This window comes from Podarcis tiliguerta, assembly GCF_965153285.1.
Source record: "Podarcis tiliguerta genome assembly, chromosome: 7".
In the NCBI taxonomy this organism is placed as follows: Eukaryota; Metazoa; Chordata; class Lepidosauria; order Squamata; family Lacertidae; genus Podarcis; species Podarcis tiliguerta.
Genome location: NC_139540.1, coordinates 25372529 through 25390795, shown reverse-complemented (window position 1 = coordinate 25390795; position 18267 = coordinate 25372529). Strand labels below are relative to the sequence as shown.

The 18267-nt window shown below is 41.6% G+C and overlaps 2 protein-coding genes across 4 annotated transcripts in view; one reads left to right on the top strand and one right to left on the bottom strand.

Annotated features, from left to right (window-relative positions):
* The window catches only part of RBM12B (RNA binding motif protein 12B), a 45512-nt gene that overhangs the window by 18778 nt on the left and 8467 nt on the right, over positions 1 to 18267 (bottom strand). The gene's annotated exons all lie outside the window — the stretch shown is intronic.
* On the top strand, positions 3582 to 16665 carry CIBAR1 (CBY1 interacting BAR domain containing 1). The gene is made up of 8 exons (XM_083451493.1): positions 3582 to 3722; positions 5338 to 5572; positions 7153 to 7221; positions 8794 to 8895; positions 11937 to 12041; positions 13796 to 13909; positions 15617 to 15736; positions 16446 to 16665. The coding sequence occupies exons 1-8, from the start codon at positions 3691 to 3693 to the stop codon at positions 16518 to 16520; spliced, it is 852 nt and encodes a 283-aa protein (XP_083307619.1). The 5' UTR covers positions 3582 to 3690; the 3' UTR covers positions 16521 to 16665.

Genomic DNA, 18267 nt, shown 5'->3' with positions numbered 1-18267 from the left:
ACTGTATATGAAATAAAGACAGCAAATACCAATGCTGACTGTGCTGGAGTATTAATGCGAAGGGGAAACACCACCTTCACATGCAGCCTGTCATCTTAAGCAAGGACTCACTGATGAAAATCTTGATGTGAAGCCTTGCCTTTTCAGAAGGCAGGTGAAATAACAGTAACCATGAATGATAGCAAAATGGAATTCCTGTACAGAATACCTGGAATGAATACACACACACACACACACACACACCCCTACCTAAAATGTGAGTTATCATTTAATGGTTCCAATTTATTCACAACTTTCAAACTGAGTCACTTGCTAAAAGCGAACATTTTCATCTCTACAATTTTAGATACTGAAATGATTTATTCTGATAATTAAAAATAAAATTAAGACTATATTTTTAAAGCTAATATGCATTTTTGAAAAAGAAAATACTCGGGTCAGGAAATTAAAAGCAATATCTCAAGAATTTGTGAGCAAAGCACTTGCCATCTGGGCTTGGGACTAGGCACTGAAAACTCTTGGGTCTGATTCCCATTTGAGTTTAGAGCGGGCAGAAAGTGATGTAATTTCTCTTACCGTGATTTCTGCTCATTTCTTCCCCCGTGTAGATTTTATGCTCACTCAGCCCCAAGCAATCAAGATTATTAAAAACATCATAAAACAAATTAAAGTTATTGTAAAGAAAGCCATACTGTAAAAATGCAAATTCTACCAAATTAAAAACCACCTACTGTTTGCTTATCCACAGCAATAAGCAACTAATCCAAACAAAACTGCCTTCCAAGACTTCAAGGAAATGTTCAGGTTCAACTTTTGCCAGGTTTTTAGAGGAAGAGAGTTCTGTTACTGTAGGGCCCACAGTAGCCCTATTCATACAAGCACTGGGAATCTGGAACAGCAGGAAAAGAGATTGCAAACCCTGTGTATGGTGGCTCCCAACCCATGTGAGTTGGACATGCATGTTTGCCACCATTCAAGGTTTGAATGCTGCCACAAATGCTCAAAATGCAACATTTGTAGTACTATGTTGCAAACTGCGTCCTGTGTTTGGTAGCAGGTGTGCCTGTCCAAATTTCAGTTCAAGGACACTAAGAAACAAAGTACATATTCTTTGGGAGATTTGTGATGACTGTACCTCCCAATGTTTTCTGAAAAGCAGCTTTGGGAAGCAAACTGTTTCTTTGGAGCAGTGGTGCAGAAGGGTTATTCTCCCAATCAAGACCTCTGTTTCTCCCACGGGAAGGGAGACGCAGAGCAAATAGGGAGAGGGCACTTCTGATCGGGAAAGGATTGTGAGGGGAAAGGTTAAATGTTCCCTCTTCCACTACTGCTCCAAAAAAAATGGCAGCCTCCATAGACTGAACTTCACTAACAAAACAAGCATTAGTTTGCTTTGAAATCCTTATATCTGTCAATTCTCTTGTTGTTGCTGTTTAGTCGTCTTAGTCGTGTTCAACTCTCTGTGACCCCATGAACCAGAGCATGCCTTGGAAACTCTCACTTTCTTCTCAAAGCTTGTCCTTTTTTATGTCCATGGAGTTTTCTTGGCAAAATACTGGAGTGGTTTGCCAGTTCCTTCTCCAGGTGGATCACATTTAGTCTAAACTCTCGGCTATGACTTGTCCATCTTGGGTGGCCCTGCACAGCATAGCTCATAGCTTCTCTGAGTTATTCAAGCCCCTTCGCCATGACAAGGCAGTAATCCATGAAGGGGGTCAATTCTCTTACTGCCTCCCTAACAGCATAAGAAGCTTGTTGCCACAGACCAAAGGTCCATCTACTTCTGCGTCCTGTTTCCTCACAGTGCCCAACCAGATGCTCTAAGAAAGTCCACAGTAAGGGATGAAGGCAATAGTCTTCTCCTGCTGTTGCTCTCCAACAAATAGTATTCAGCAACACATCACCTCTGAATAAGAAGGTCCCATTCAGCTATTATGGGCAAATAACCATCTCCTGCGTGGTCTTATCTCCTTTTAAAGCCTTTCTAGGGTCCCCCTGAAAGTCACTGCACATGAAAAACGATCAAAAGAGTGAGAAGGATTCAAGTGTTGGAAGTATTTTGCATGAAGGGGCTTTCTGCTTATGTGAAGACACACTTGAATTCTGAAGTTTCAGAGTCCAATGAAGACTGCACCATGTTCTTTTCTTGAAGTTCAGATCAGCTTTGTGCTGATTAACACTGAGGTTCTACTGCATAGCTAAGCCGCTTAGAGATTTTTCTCCCAATCAAGCAGTGTATATGAATTTTGTTAAAATAAAAATAGGTAACAGAAATAAGATCACATTGGAAAATACGGTGGTTTCTGCTCTGTTTACCCCCCCCCCCTTCTGTCTGTCACGCCATTAGGATGGGGAGAAGGGCAGGGTGAGCAAGTGAGAGGAATCAGTGGCTATAGCAGTAAGAAACTGTTCGCACCACCACTAGTTGTCTTGCGCTGCTATCACTCTCTCTAGCCACTCAAAGACCATCTAAAGTTCCAGGCATGCCCAAACTTGGCCCTCCAGATGTTTTGGGACTACAACTCCCATCTTCTCTAGCTAACAGGACCAGTGATCAGGGATGATGGGAATTGTAGTCCCAAAACTTCTGGAGGGGCAAGTTTGGGGGTGCCTGAAACACTACACCAGGCATTCGCAAACTCGGCCCTCCAGATGTTTTGGGACTACAACTCCCTTCATCCCTAGCTAACAGGACCAGTGGTCAGGGATGATGTGAATTGTAGTCTCAAAACATCTGGAGGGCAGTTTGCCTATGCCTGCACTACACCAGCCCAGATGAAAAAATGAGAGGAGGAAGAGCCCTACAGCCACAGTGACCTCCACTCTCTGGGTCACCAGTCTTCTCGCTCCAGGTGGCAAAATAATTGAGGATGGCTCTGCACTATCCAAAGACACAGCAGTTGCTGCAGAGATTGCAAAAAGCCCCCTTCCCTCCTTCATTCGTCCTCTTGTCTGTCTTGTGTGAGGTGAGGGGCTCATGTAGCTGGCTGTGGAGGGTTTGCAGGTCACTTTGGATTGCCATGGGCGACATAAAGTCACAAATAAATAAACAACTGCGTTCAGGACAGCTCAATTGGTTATGCAGCGCGTGGTGCTGACAATGCCAATGTTGCAGGTTTGTTCCCTGTATGGGGCAGCTGTATTGCAGGGGGTTGGACTAGATGATCCTCAGGGCCCCTTTTAACTCTACAATTCTATGACTCTATGAACGAGGAATGAAGGCTAAGTGAGGCAGAGGGTTCACTGAGGTCTGTGGTCTCCAGGCGCTGTTGGGACTACAACTCCCATCATTCCTCACATCTCGCCACCTTATCCGGGGCTGATGGGAGTTGGAGTCCAGCATCATCTTGAAACGCTCTCCCCACGCCCCCTGCTCTAAAAGTACTGCCCGGAAAGGGCTCCGTTTTAAAATAACGGCGGTCACTTCCCCCGGACTGACTCTGAAGGGAAGAGACGCGAGCCCTGCCCTCCCGAGGAGCGAAAGGGAGGCGAGCTCCTTGGGCCGCCTCTCTCCCCTCAGGCCGGCTTTTTCGGGTGGGCGAGGCTAGGCCGCGCAGCCGGCTGGGTGGGTGGGCGGTCCTCGGTTTCCAAGGGAACCTGCTGGAAGCCGCGAGCGAGCGCGCGCGCCCGGGGCTCCTTCCGCTAACCGCCGCTGTTGTCGTCGCTGCGGCTCCTGCCGCCGCCGCCGCCATGTTGATGCTGGGCCGCGGGCTGGACGCCAGGTAACGGCTCTGCGGAGAGACAGAGGGACAAGCTCCCCTCCGCCTTGGCTGTTGGCCGCAAAGCGAGGGATCTTCGCTGACCGGGGTCGGTGGGGGGAGGCGCAGCGAACAAGGATGCTCGCCTTGGGGTGGACGGGGGGACGCGCGATGGCCGCGCCCTCCCCCTAATTGGGGGTTTCGGGGAGGGGGTAGGTTTGACTGACTCGGGGATCCCCCCCACCACACCCATACAATGGGTCCCCGGGTTTGTGTCCTAACAAGCAAGTAGCCCAGCCCCTTGTCTTCATCGTCTGGTGTGGCCCGGCCGCGGGGGGGAAAGGCACTCTGCACGCGCTCAGGAACCCTACGCGTATTTTAGAGCTCGGCGCTGAAATCCTTGGGAGCGCATATTTGGGAGGTCCCGCTGAGCCTAAGGGGCCGAGGAGCTAGATTCAAAGCCCCGCAGCAAGTTTTCCTTGCGCAAATCCGAGCGCAATGGAAAGCTTGGAGGAGTAACGAAGCCCGGCCCCAGTCTCAGGCGCCCCGTCGCTAGAAGCACCCACCCCACCTCAACTTCGCAGTCGTTGCGCCTGCTTCGAAATCGCCCTCGGGAGATGTAATGACTCATTCTTTTCTCCATTCCACACACACGTTTTAGATACTAAGGAATATGTAATCCTTCTGGGTTTTAGAAAATGAGCTATACCGTTTTTGCAATGCAGCTCTAATATGTATTTGAAAGTTTTGTGCCTGTAGCCAAGGGGGCGCAGGGGGGCAGCTCCCCCTCCCCATCAAGTAAAACAATAGAAATACTGTATTTAACTAACTTGGCTGTGTGCCCCCCCCCCAAAAAAAAATCCTGGCTACGCCCATGGAAAGGTTTTTAACCCATCTTTCAGGGCACACAGCCCTGGTACCGCCTGAAGATACATTTGCAAAGTACATGCGCACACCAGCAGCAGCATGGTTTAGCAAATGCAGACTTGAATAAATGTGTTTTTATATATTAATAGCCAGCATTGAAAAGGGCATACACCACTTGGTGGGATGCGGGGAGGCCAGTTCCAAAGGTGTGGGGCCACTGCTGAGAAAACTGCCCCTAGTATTCACCCGCGTAACAGCTCTTGCTGGCATTAAGGTTTTTGAACCCTGTAATACTTGGGCATGTTCATACAGGTAACTGAAGACTTGCCCTAAATATATTGTTCATCACTGAGCTCCCAGGAATGTTTTTATTATTTCCAGCAGATAATCAGATGTGGCATTTGGGGGATCACAGGAGCTGGAGAACCTTGGAACACTTATATTCCTATATGCTGTTCAAACTTGAAGGAGGGGGCAGCGTACTTGAGAAAGCTACAGAAGAGTAACAGCAGCAATAGCTCAGTTATGAGCCCCACGTTTGGGAAAAAGATTCCTTCATTGCAGGCAGCTGAACTAGATGACCCTTATGGTCACTTCCAACTCTAGAATTCTATGAATCAATTATATTCACCCCAAACACTTACCAATAGAGCGGATTGTTTTTTCTTCTCTTCACATGAACTGAGATCAAAATAATTGTTGTTGCATTACCAGAGTTGTTTAGGCTGTTGTCAATGTTGCCTGACCATAATGCTTTAACTTCTTTGTCTAGGGACAACCAGACTCGTCAAGTACGAGAATCTGTGTCAAAAGTGGAAAAACACTTTGGTGAATTGTGCCAAATATTTGCAGCATATGTACGAAAAACTGCCAGACTGCGAGACAAAGCAGATCTTCTAGTAAATGAGATTCATGCTTATGCAGCTACAGAAACACCAAGTTTAAGGAATGGATTGAAAAACTTTGCAAATGAGTTTTCCAAACTTCAAGATTATCGCCACGCAGAGGTATACAATGCACTTCATGGTGGAAAGTTTGTATTTTAAATTATAAGCTATTACTTTTATTTGCACTTATGACTTTATGCACTTAAGAATAAGAGGTTGGATCCAGAGCATGTTAGTTGTGCTAAGGTCCTATGAGACAAGTTAGTCTTAACTTTTTCACATTGATTTCAGGGGGATTCAATGCATCTTTTCTTGCTCTGATGCAGCCCAAGGAAACCACAGAATCCACTGATCAGCTAACAATATAAGTACTGGGGAATTAGCAGCAGTACTACCTCTTGCAAATGACCGTGGCCATTTTTTAAACTGTAGCTGCAATGTACTCGTGACCACCTTGAATCTATTTTCATGACTTGTGGTATATAAGTATTTTTAATAAAATAAACTCCTGCCGGGATGGTAAAAAACTTTTGAAAAAAAGGCATTGTCAGGTGTAGGGTCAAAAACAGGTTCTGCATACTAAGCTGATACTGCTCCTCTTTTTCCCGTTGCCACTTCCTCCCCCAGTTACAACACTGCTCTTCCATCTTGCCATTTTAAAATGATTATTCTGTTCTTATGTGCTCTTTTCTGAACTCTGACCTGTGTTCAACACTGTTGAGATGAGTGCACACCCTGCACATTTTCCCCTTAAAGAATGATACAGTTGCTAGTTGGGTTCTTAGGCTTGGAAAGGCAAAGGCAGATTGCAAAGCTGACATGACTTGGAAATGTTTCCAGTAATCAAAATAATAAATGTTAGTATCTTGCATAGATCCAATGCTACTCTCATGGCAGCCGTTTCTTCCTGTTTTATTTTTGATCATTGTAAATTATAACGTGCTTAAAACACTCCTAAGCAAAAGAGCAACAAAAGTGCCTGCCTTATTGGCTTCAGATCTATTATTATTGTGTTTATTAAACACAAAAAGAAGAGACAAGCGTTCAGATAGCATGTGTCACATCAGGATTTCACATAATAGCCACTGTGGTAGAAGATCCAAATTGCAGCTAGTCTATGAAGGTGGATGGAGACATCCTTGCTGTCTTGCATTTCTCAAAATGGTCATGTTTTATAGTTACACAAATCGCCATGCCATTTTCTGCCCCCCCCCCTACATATCATCCAGCAAACCTTTTCTTGCAGAAATACCCCGTGTTTGAAAGAAACTCGTTTAGAAACTTTAATCAAATTGAATAACTAAATCTTCAGATGATGGGGGCAAATTTTACCAGATGGTACTGAAAGTAATGACACATTTATTTACCTATGTTTACTTGGGTCCTGCTTTATTACTGTAAATAAGAATGAGGGGGACAGTATTAAATGTTTTCTTTCCTACTATGCTTATTTTCTTCAATATTTCGAAAAGACAACTGTAGTGAATGTTTTGAGAGATGTCATTTGTATTTCAATTTATTATTTCAGCTAAAAGGCAGATAATTAATCCACTGTATTTTAAAGTAAAAATGCAGGTGTAATTTGTGAGCTACTAAAACAAAAACTGTAGTATGTTTTTCCTCTTCCTTAGTTGTGTGTTTGAATTTCCTCAAAACTTTAACAAAAAGTTAAAATAATACCTCATTTCTCCTCTTTACAGGTAGAAAGACTTGAAGCAAAAGTTGTTGAACCTCTGAAATGTTATGGGACCATCATAAAACTTAAGAGAGTAGGTGATGGATTTTGTTTTCCATTGCATGTTTATTTTCTTTTCAAGGAAGGTAAATAACTAAGCAAGTTCAACTGATGCTTCTGATCTCATAAATTAGTATTTCAGTAATCAATTGTTGGTAAATTCAGCAAGAAAATGTCATATCAATAATTAAACTTTACATACCTGAACATAACACTAGAACCTAAGGTCATCCAGTGAAGTAGAATTAGACAGCTTCATGGAGGATATGGTTGTCAGTGGCTATGCTACCCGAAGGATCAAACACAGTATGCCTCTTAATATTGATTGGAAACCACAGCAGGAAAAGGCTGTTCTGTTGACCTCATGTCATGCTTTTAGGACAGCACAAGAATGATGTGAATCAGTTAGTAATCTAGCAACCACATTCTGAACTAATGCAGTTTCAGAATCCTATTCAAAATGCAGCACTACAGAGGCAGCTCTTGCGCTTATGAGACTGAAATTCAGAATACACACAGGCCCCGCTATCTGCATGCTCTTTATACCAAAATTCACTTATCCACACTTATGCCCAAACCTTGCTATATGCTTGGCAGATTCACTTATCTGAACAGCAGCTGACTTCCTTACTCGTATTTGGGGGTTTGCTACTCAGCAGTTCCCATTTTTGGGCAGAAACCATGGAGAGAGGGAGGGGGAATGAGATCAGACAAATCAAAGAGCAAGAAAAAGCAGATAAATTAGGGAACAAGAGAGATCGTACAAATCAGTTTTTTGCTTTGTATCTCTTTTTCTAATTGGCTGCAGCAATTTCAGGAAGAAACCATGGAGACATGGGAAAGAGCACACAAATCCCTCATTAGAAGTGTATCCATAGGAAATATTGAAAAGCTATAGGCCTGAAAGTGGGAAATTACCACCTGTTTAGGATTGCCTCCCATGCATTTAAGATGATATTTTATGCCATTAAGAATGGGGGGGAAATGGGAGTTCTGTTTTCAACCTTTTGTTGCCTGTTATAAGAAGAATCAAGTTTTTTTTCTTGTTTTCTTTTACTTTATTATCTTTTATTTGGCAATTGCATATATTCTGTGTATATTGAACTTTGTCATGTGATATCTGATTAAGATTGTCTTGTATTAATCCTAGGATTACATGGATACCCACAGCATTTCTTGAAGATTAGAGAACCTTTTCTTTAGAAAATCCCATCTCTGATTATTTTTATTATATATTCATTTGTATCCTGCTTTACTACCCAACAGGGGCACAAGACAGCTTATAGATAAAATAGGAAAAGCTAAAAACGGGGGAAATGATTTAAAAACCAGCATTAATAGAATCAAAACTATATATGTAATCAAGTAGCATACAGATAATTTCAATAAAAGCACAGCACCAGCCCTGTCATTAAAAGCAGTTTCCAGTTCATAATCCCGTCTCAATTAGTAGTCTTAACTTCCAAGACCTGGTATTGCACAAAATGAATGGTTGGTGTAGTAAAACTGCTTTGCCTTGAAGGCTAGTTATCAGGAACTTAAATGAACAGAAATCTTTTCTGTAAAAATCTTTAGACTTTGAGTGTGTCCATATATATGATTTCAGGAGGATCTCAAAGCAACTTTATCAGCAAAGAATCGAGAAGCGAAACAGCTCTCTCAGCTTGAAAAGACGCGTCAACGAAATCCATCAGACCGGCACATTATTGTATCCTTTGCAAACAAGTGTTCAGCAGTTTTCAAATATATGCTTTACTAGGCGACTGTTGCAAAATTTATGTGTGTGAGATATGCCTCTCCAGTGGAATTTCTTCCACCTAGTATGTCCCTAAAGCAGTGATTTTCAACCAGTGTGCCTTGAATGATGGTCAGGGGTCCAGCAGGCCACACTGTCCTCTGTCCCTCTTTCCTTCCCTCCTCCTTCTGATGCCCTCTCACATGTCTGCTTCCTAAAGGCTTGCACAGCTGTTTGTTGCAGTGGCCCTGGCTACAAGCTCCCCAAGTGAATAGTGTCTCTGGGGCTGGCCAGGGGTACTGGTTGCCAGGAGCTGAGGCAGCCTTGGAGTAAGCTAGGGAGCTGAGCCAGCCAGTCCGTCAGTCCTTGCTGTTGGGAATGGACAGACAAGTGGAAGACTGGGCAGGCTGGTACTGGCCTTTCTTGTGCTTGCTGTGTGCATGGCCTGCCTGGGAGCTGAGTGACCGGTGCTGAAGAGGAGCCCTTCTGCCATGCAGGCCTAGCAGCATCCACTGCTGCCTCCTAAGGTAAGGTGCTGGCCTCATGTTCACCTTTGACCAGTCTCCATTGGGCCACTAAGATTGGGGACATCCTTTTCCCAGCCCCTGTGAGGCAGTGTGAGGAGGCAGCTGTCTTTGTGGCAAGGGAGTGCAGTTTAGAGACCGGGGGGGGGGGGCAGCACTGACTGCCCGGAGGGCTTTCAATAAGAGGGGAGAGGAGAGGAGGCTGAGGGAACACCCCGCAAGGGAGGGTGTTTGAAAAAGGGTGAGAGGCTGCCAGCTCTGCAGGCAAGGGGTGACATAACTTGGCTCCTGGGCCCCATAGGGGAGCCGCAGAAAGAATGTAGTTGGTTAAGGGAGCCGTGGACTCAAAAAGGTTGCAAACCTCTGCCCTAAAGTATTCTGGCTGATTGATAGCAACATCAGCAGATAACATTATTAAAAAGGAATTGTCTACCAATGAAGCTCCTGAGAGGAAAATAATCCTCTTTCTTAGCTCTCTGTTTTGTTATAGGTTCTAGATTTTCTTTTTTTAAATCCATCAGAAATTCATTTGAATGCCTAAGACACACTGGGTGCCAACTGAGTTATTTGTATATAGATATGCTTTTATGTCTGTAGAATACGAGTGTGTTAGCACTTTCCATAACTTAAAATATTTCATTTACTGCAAACTTCAGTCACAGGTAGGTCTTCTTTTTTGGATGAAATATCAGATTAAATTCTACTATTGTCAATTATGTTTCATCAGTTATTTGTATATCAGCATCCCAGCTGTACAAGTTACTGTATCTTTTTTACAATCATTATGGTGAAGCCAATAAACACCAGATGTCATCAGCTGCTCCAAGGCTCTGAGTTTGACAAATCATGTTCTTTTCTGGTAAAACAGCAGCTTGAAAAAGTAGATGAAGAAGTATAATGTAATGTTTATTACATTATTCTATTAAAAAAATACATGCATGTGGTGCTCAGCTTGTTTTGGCTTCAAAAAAATTATTAGAGAAAGGCAAAAATGCTAGAAATTCAATTATAAGAGACTTTGACTTCCTTTCTGGTGCAGGAGACAGTAGTGTAGCAAAGGTCTTTGAGACAGTACCTGGGCAAAGTGCCCTGAAATTCAGTTCTGACTTGGTTAGGTGCTTTTTAAAGTTGTTCATTCACTCAACAGAAACCTTTACCATTACTTTGATCGCTACAGCATTTCCCACACTATTGCCTTACATAGAGGGCAGACTTCAGTTGTTGTTATTCCACTGATGAAATACTTCCACCAGAAGGGGAGGGAATCGATTTCTGGAGATTCCTCCTCTCCCTTTTGTCCCACAAAATCTCTTTCAGACTCCAAGCCTCTGGAGATTTGCAGGGGCTGTGAAGAGAAATTATTTCAAACTGTTCCAATTGTTGGATGTCTTCCATCAGCACAGTAACCCCAAATTGTATTCCACCCAGAGTTTATGATCATCTTAAAGCAATTTTTTAAAAAAAACCTTTATTGGTATTAGCATTTTTGCATGTGAACCATAAGACCAGTTATTTTCCAAACAGTGGAAATGATAGCTGTGATGCATTATCTGCTTTGGAGGTCTGAACTGGCAGTTACTGACCAATAAAGAGATCTTCGATAACTCAGAACTGTGAAAAGGGCAACTTTCCTGTTAAGGATCATTAGGAAAGGGTTTGGGGGAAAAAAACTGCTAATATCAGAATGACATTAAACAAATATATGGTGCAATTGCACTTGGGGATCATGTATACAGTTCTGATCACCTCCTCTCAAATAGGGTATTTTAGAGCCTTAAAAGTTCAGAAAAGCTAAGCCAAATAGTCATTGGGCTGAAATAACTCCCTATGAGGAAAGGTTGCAAATGTGCGTCTTTAGAATGAAGAAAATTAAGGCAGTGAATTGGCATGACCAATGTGTATACAGTCATGCATGAGGTATATAAATAGATATGATGATGATGATGATGTGGAAAAAGAAGATGGAGATGGTTTTCTCCTCTCAGTACTAGAACCCAGGGTCATCCAATAAAGCTGAATGGAGGAAGATTAAGGACAAACAAGGGGAAGAATTTCTTCGTACAGCGCATAGTTAAACCATGGCATTTGCTATCACAAGCTGTTGTAACACCACCAACCCAGCCAGCTTTACAAGGGGTTTACACAAATTCATGGAGGATAAGGCTAGCTGTGATGTCCAGTATCAGAGGTAATATTTCTCTGAATACGTTGCTAGGGAGCCCAAGTACAAAGAGTGCTGTCGTGCTCATATCCTCTTTGCAGGCTTTCAATGGGCAATTGGTTGGTCACTGAGAGAACAGGAGACTGGACTAGATGGGCTTTGGTCTGATCCAAGGGAGCTCTTCTTATGAAATGGTACAGTGGTACACAGATTAATAGCTTCGTTCTGAGAGCTTACCACTAGAGTGGTTCATATTTCCAAGGCATTCTAATTAATAGTGTCTGTTCAAAATCATAGGAATAACATCTATTTATCATTTATATTTAAAGGCTGAAAGTGAATTACAAAGAGCTTCACTGGATGCCACGCGGACAAGTCGGTACTTGGAAGAAACCATTGACAACTTTGAAAAACAAAAAATAAGAGATATAAAGGTGTGTGTGTATATACTCTACTATAAATCAACAACCTAAAAAATGGCTCAGGGAAAGAGCCATTTAGATCGTCTATTTGATATTCCTTCACCATTTATTTTAACAAGCTATTGGGGACCAACAGGTCCCCTTGTCCTAGCTAGAAATAAATACAATTATAATTTCAAAATGACTTCAGTTTCACATAATAAAATTTACTTTATATCTCCTTTTAAAGTTTTCATTGGTATATCAATAAAGCACAAAAACTATTGGGGTACATTGGACCCCATGTTGTTCCCTTAAAAAAAATGTATTTCTTTTGTGACGCAACTGGAGCAAAGCTATAAACCACCAAGTAGACAATCCTCCTTGTGCTATCAGGAAGCACTAGAGAAGAAAGCAGTACAAAAAAGAAGCCCAAAAATGCCTAGATTAAATGTTTGGTCTTAGTATAAAACAGAAGGAATCTAGCATATCCTCAGGAGCAGGTTTGGGGGCTGCAGGGGGGGGAAAGAGAAGGGTAAATCCCGTTCCACAAGTTTGCTTGCACAATGTTGAAGACAACCCATTACAAATAAGCAACTAGTGTTGAAAGTTTTCACTTATAAGAGTATTTACTCCTGTGTCAAGATAATGCCAATCTGAAGCAGAATTAACTCCCTTGGGTAAAATTTACTCCAGGGTTCAATAGACAGCTGTGGTGCTTTTTAAGGGTTCTGTGTGTGCTTGCACACGGAGGAATGTACAGACAAAATAAACTAAACAGAAAATCCACTCCACTGCTCTTGAAGTGGTATACTTACAAAAAATGGAATTACAGTAAAAGCAAAAGCTAACTTTTTTCAACTACCTAATTTTGAGACATTGCTGGGGATAGAATGGACTCGTTTAGCTTAGGCCTTTGGCAGATTTACTTTCCCATTCATTTCAATAGGGATAAATTGAGACCTCTGATGGTTTAGTTTCAGAAATGGAAATGATAATGAAACATCACAGGACAACTGACTCCTTAACTGTGGAGAACTATGAAGTAGTTCATATTGGCTAATTTTAAATTTAAGAAATATTTCGAGCAGCTGCTGGAATTCACAGTGGGGTACCAGTTTGCCCCAGTTGGTGGGTAAAATGAGGTGTCAGCTTGTACTAGAATGCTAAAGGAAAGTGTAAAAACTGTAATTGAGGATTTTTAGATAATATATGTTGCAATGTAGTATCACAGCCCACTCACAGCTAGTTTCTACTTGTTATAAGAATAGGTAAAGCTGTTTCAGTCTTGTGCACTTAAAAAATTGAGGTGCCAGAGCAGTGGACTTCTCGTTTAGTTAAAAATTTGGTCAGGTTCTTAGCGTTAACATGCTGTCTATTAATTGTAAGGAACAAGTAACTTTGTGGGTGATTAAACAGGAAAGTAATTCTTACTATGCAGCAGCTCCCTGAAGAAGAGAAAGTGCAGTTAGGTTCAGGTGGGCAATGTTAAAACAGGCTTCTAGGCAGAATGGCAAGGGGTGGAGGTAAAAGTATCTAGAGAAAGACCAAGTACTTGGCTGTATGCAGAAGTGAGCTGGGGCTTCATTGACCTCATATAGGCCAATACAAGAAAAGCCTCAGCCTATGAGAAACTGCCAGTAAGGGCTGCTATGTAATGATCTATATTCTTTTTATATAGAGTTTATCAAGCTACCAGTCTTCATACAGTGACAGCCCAGTTAGTCTGCCTTTATTATAAACACAGAGCAGTTACTGTAACACTTTCTCCCTTCATTTGTTTTTAGAATATCTTTTCAGAATTTGTAACAATTGAAATGCTATTCCATGGGAAAGCCTTAGAAATTTACACTGCTGCCTACCAAACTATACAAAATATTGATGAGAATGAAGACCTAGAGGTAAGAAACATGAGGAACTTCTAATGTACTGCTGCTGTGCAGGGTTGTTGGTTTTTGTTTTCCCTACACAATTTACACAATATTTAATGTTATTGAGGCATATATTTGGACCAGTTTAAATACGAGCACCTTACCCAATATGCACCCATTTGACCCCTTAGATCAGTGGAATTGGCACATAGTGTGGCAGCACCCACACTTTGGAACGCCCTGCCTATTGAGAAGCAAGCGCCTTCACTGTACTCTTTTCAGCGCCTGATAAAAATATTCCTGTTTAGACAAGCTTGACCAGAGGCTTAATTTTTTTAAATGTTTTATTATTTTAACTTTTAATAATAATAATAATAATAATTAATTAATTATACCCCGCCCATCTGGCTGAGTTTCCCCAGCCACTCTGGGCGGCTCCCAATCAAGTATTAAAAACAATACAGCGTTAAATATTAAAAACTTCCCTGAACAGCCTTCAGATGTCTTTTAAAAATAGGATAACTACTTATTTCCTTCACATCTGAATGGAGGGTGTTCCACAGGGTGTTTATGTTTTAAAGTAGGGTAATTTTTTCTTGATTTCACGATTTTATCTTTTGTAAATCGCTTTGAGGTTTTTTTACAATCAAGCAGTGTATAACTTTCATTAAAAAAAATAAAATATCTAGTCCTTGTGCCATTGGCAACGCTTCAGTGAACTTCAGATAACTGAAAATCCTTAACAGTGTGTTCAGCCATAATGAACAAAATGAAGCCTGGGCTAGTGACAAGATTTAAGAGCAATTTTAGATCTTAACTTATTAAGATGGGAATATTACTAAAGATTTCTTAAGGGAAATCTCACATGCCAGCCCCTGTAGTGATCAGCTGCAAGGCTTGGTCTGTTCTCCCTTAGGCTACCATTTCACTTCATGGTAAGGAATAGTTCAAAAAAGAAGAAGAAAAGAAGACAGGTTTGGAGCCGTAGAGGCAAACAACATTTAGCTGTATTTTATCCCCGCAACCTTGCCTCAGACATCCACTCCAGCAAGTAGAACTACTAGAATTTATGCCAGTATCTGTTGGCCACAAGGCAGTAGCACACCTGTTTTCTAGTTGGAATGTACGCTAGAAAAATCCTGTGAGCTCTATATAGCAGGGCAAGCTAACCATTTTTTGGCTCCAAGCTGCAGTCATCCTTGGCAAACCCTCTGGAAGCTGCATGTGAGTTTGGCCCCGTCACCCTCTTGCACATACACACAGCCACCAGTTCATGCAGATGAGGTGAGGAGAGGGGCTTATTACCCCCTTTGCTCATCAAATGATTGGATGACCGAGGAGTAATCTGCATCCCCATTAGAGCACTAGGCACCATCCACTGCCTCCCACATGCTGAATCTTTTTAAAAAATAAATAAACATTGCTGCCGCCACAATCAGTATTTTGCCAAGGGCAGAAAGATTTTCTTGCTCTAGGCACCCGTGCTGCACCTTACCTAGTTCTTGAGGAGCTTTATAATTGGACAAACTGTGAAGCTTAACAGAACTGGCCAGTGTCCCATATGAACTATGTACACTCAACACACTTCAGAACCATTTGCAAGGTGCTGAGGCTGTGGGCCAGACATGCACAGTGTGTTTCCTTGGGTAACAAACTGATAAAGAAAAGGTTCACAGCAGGTAGATTTGAAAACCCCTGGTCTCCTGTGTATTCTGAACACCAACATTTATTTAACAGATGTTTCGGAGTTCACTTTATCAAACAGAACATCAGTCTCGTTTGGATATTGTCCGTGCAAATTCAGAGTCTCCCCTCCAGAGGACTGCTTCATCCAAATCTTGTCCTGGAATAGTTCAGGTTGGTTCGAAAGCTTGAATGCTTTCCTTAGCTACATTCCATGAAATATTATTACATTAATGAATTACATTTCCTCACTTTCTGATTTCCATCAACATCTTCTCTGGCCCTTTCTCCTCAGAGTAGGAAGACCTTCCTTCCTTCCCTCCTCCCTCCTGAACTTTTGTCACTGCTACTTTTATTCACTATACAAGCAATTCCTGGTGCTGACATTTGTTCAACCAAAGGTCTATGGTACTGCAACAAAGCAGGGCAGCCAAGGGAGGAGCTGTTTAGACCAGCAACTTTTGACACCATCCACCCACCTCTCACTCCACCTTCCCAAAGGCCAGTGTCTCGCTTACCTGGCTTTGGGAAAACAGCATGGAAGCTGACGGGGAAGTCAAATATGAAGCTCGCTCCCACCCCACACGTGTGCTAAGGCAGTGTGCGGCCTGCAGGGTCTATATCAAATTACTCTTGCTGTCCATTTGGTATGAAAGTTGGCCTGCCTTCGGTTAGACTTTTACAGGAAAGCTCACCTGCATATTACTCCACACCTACTGGATCCTGTTTGAGCCTTATATGATCACCTGGCAAGCATACACCCATACTGTATACAAAACTATTTTTTTTAAAAACAAGATACTGAATATATTTTTAAATGCAGATTGACTTCATTTAAGGCTAATGCTTCTTTTAAAATTCTGATTTGTCATATTCTGTGTAGCAGATTTCCAGAAATCCATTGAAAAAGGAGGAGGAAGATGAAGAGTATGACAATGAGGATGAATATGAAGATTAGCATTAAAACCACCAAGGAAGAGAGCACCTTTGAGACTAGAAAGCGTTTCCCCTGCAAATTGTTATTTTTCATTGTGTTGCTGCTCGGTGATGGACACAATTAAGACTATTCATTTAAACTACAGTAAAGAAAGAACTGATCACTGTTATCTGACAATTATGATTTTTTAATGGTATAAAATTTAATGGTCCGCTAAAAGTAGATTCAGCAATATTAAAGCTATGTCAGTGAGTTTAGTTGTGTTTCAAGGGATTCAGAGTTCCATAATAATGGAAGACCTGGATAGCTCAATTAGTTAGAGCATGGTACTCATAATGCCGAAGTTGCAGGTTCTATCCCCATATGGGAAAGCTGCATATTCCTGTACTGCCGGGGGTTGGACTAGATGATCCTCAGGGTTCCTTTCAATTCTGAGATTCTATTTCAGAATACATTTTGACTTTTCATAAACTACCTTTATAGAAAAAATAGCCCCAATCCCTAGCAACCAAGTTAATCTTCCGTTTCCCAATGTATGCCGAAGCATGGAAGCAAATTAAGCAGCTGGTAAAAATAGACAGCACTGCCTTGTTCAGTTCACTTTATAATCTAGTGTTCTCATAAAGGTGTCACAAAACATTCCAAAATTTTCATTCTTCGACTTACCATATTCATGGAGTGTTAAATTGGGTGGCTAGCATACAGGCTTATGTGCCTATTCTTACTTGAGATCTTTCCTAACATCCTGCCCCTCAATCTTTAACTTTCTTATAGCTGCATCAATGCAGATGATGGCATAAAATCTGCATCAATGCAGCAGTTAAGCTGCTTAAGTATTCTTTGTGAAAGTGCCTTCAGTATTACAGAACTTCTAATTTACATTTAATTTTATTTTCCTTGTAATTCCTATAGGGATACAAAATGCAAGACAGCTGATATTTGGGGTGATTTATTTCCTTTTTATTTCAGATGTGAGGAACCTCGGCCTTCCAAATGTTGCTTCTACTGGCTATGCCTGCTAGGGCTGGTGGGAACTGCAGTTCAGCAATGTCTCAAAGGCCAAAATTTCCCCACATCTGCCGATTTTTCTTCATAGCAGCATTTCTACATTAATTTTTTATTATCAGTATTATAAAGTCTAGTCTTTCTGCATGAATTTCAGTTCTGTCATTGACTTTAAATACAACTATATTATGGCATTATCTAAGCCACTGGGAATAATTACAATAAATAAATACTTGTATTTTTCACAAAACAGCATTTTTCCTCTGTCAGTAATTCTTAACCATGGCCTGCAGAACAGAGATGGACTTGGAATGATACGATTAAGAGGGTAAAGCTGGAAGACTTTTCTGAAGGTGCCAAATGTAAAACTCGCCTGTAAAGGAACCATAGTGAACATTACAACCATCTTAGTCATACTCAGGACAGCCAAGCAGCAATACTCACCTCACTCATTCATAGCGTACTATGGTTATGTAGTGTACTACAGTGGAGCATAGGGACAATTGTTAACCCTCCAAAGCCACTGGGGTTGCTGTACACCCTTAACAACCATTAGAAATATTTTTTGAACAAACAAAGCAATTTATACTCCATCCTCAACAGTTAATGTGTTCAGTTGTCTTGATCTATCTTCCCCCTACCCCTTTCAATTTAAAACAAAAACCCCACACTAAGTAAAGTTATCAAGTCTATTTTGCACTTACTGAATGGGTAAGTAAAATTAATTAGGTTCCATTCTTTTCCAGGTTTTACTTATACACAC

Coding starts and splice junctions, on each gene's coding strand:
- CIBAR1 (XM_083451493.1), top strand. CDS start 3,691: ATGTTGATGCTGGGCCGCGGGCTGGACGCCAG. Junction 12,042..13,795: donor AAAAAATAAGAGATATAAAG/GTGTGTGTGTAT, acceptor ATTTGTTTTTAG/AATATCTTTTCAGAATTTGT. Junction 13,910..15,616: donor ATGAGAATGAAGACCTAGAG/GTAAGAAACATG, acceptor TTTATTTAACAG/ATGTTTCGGAGTTCACTTTA.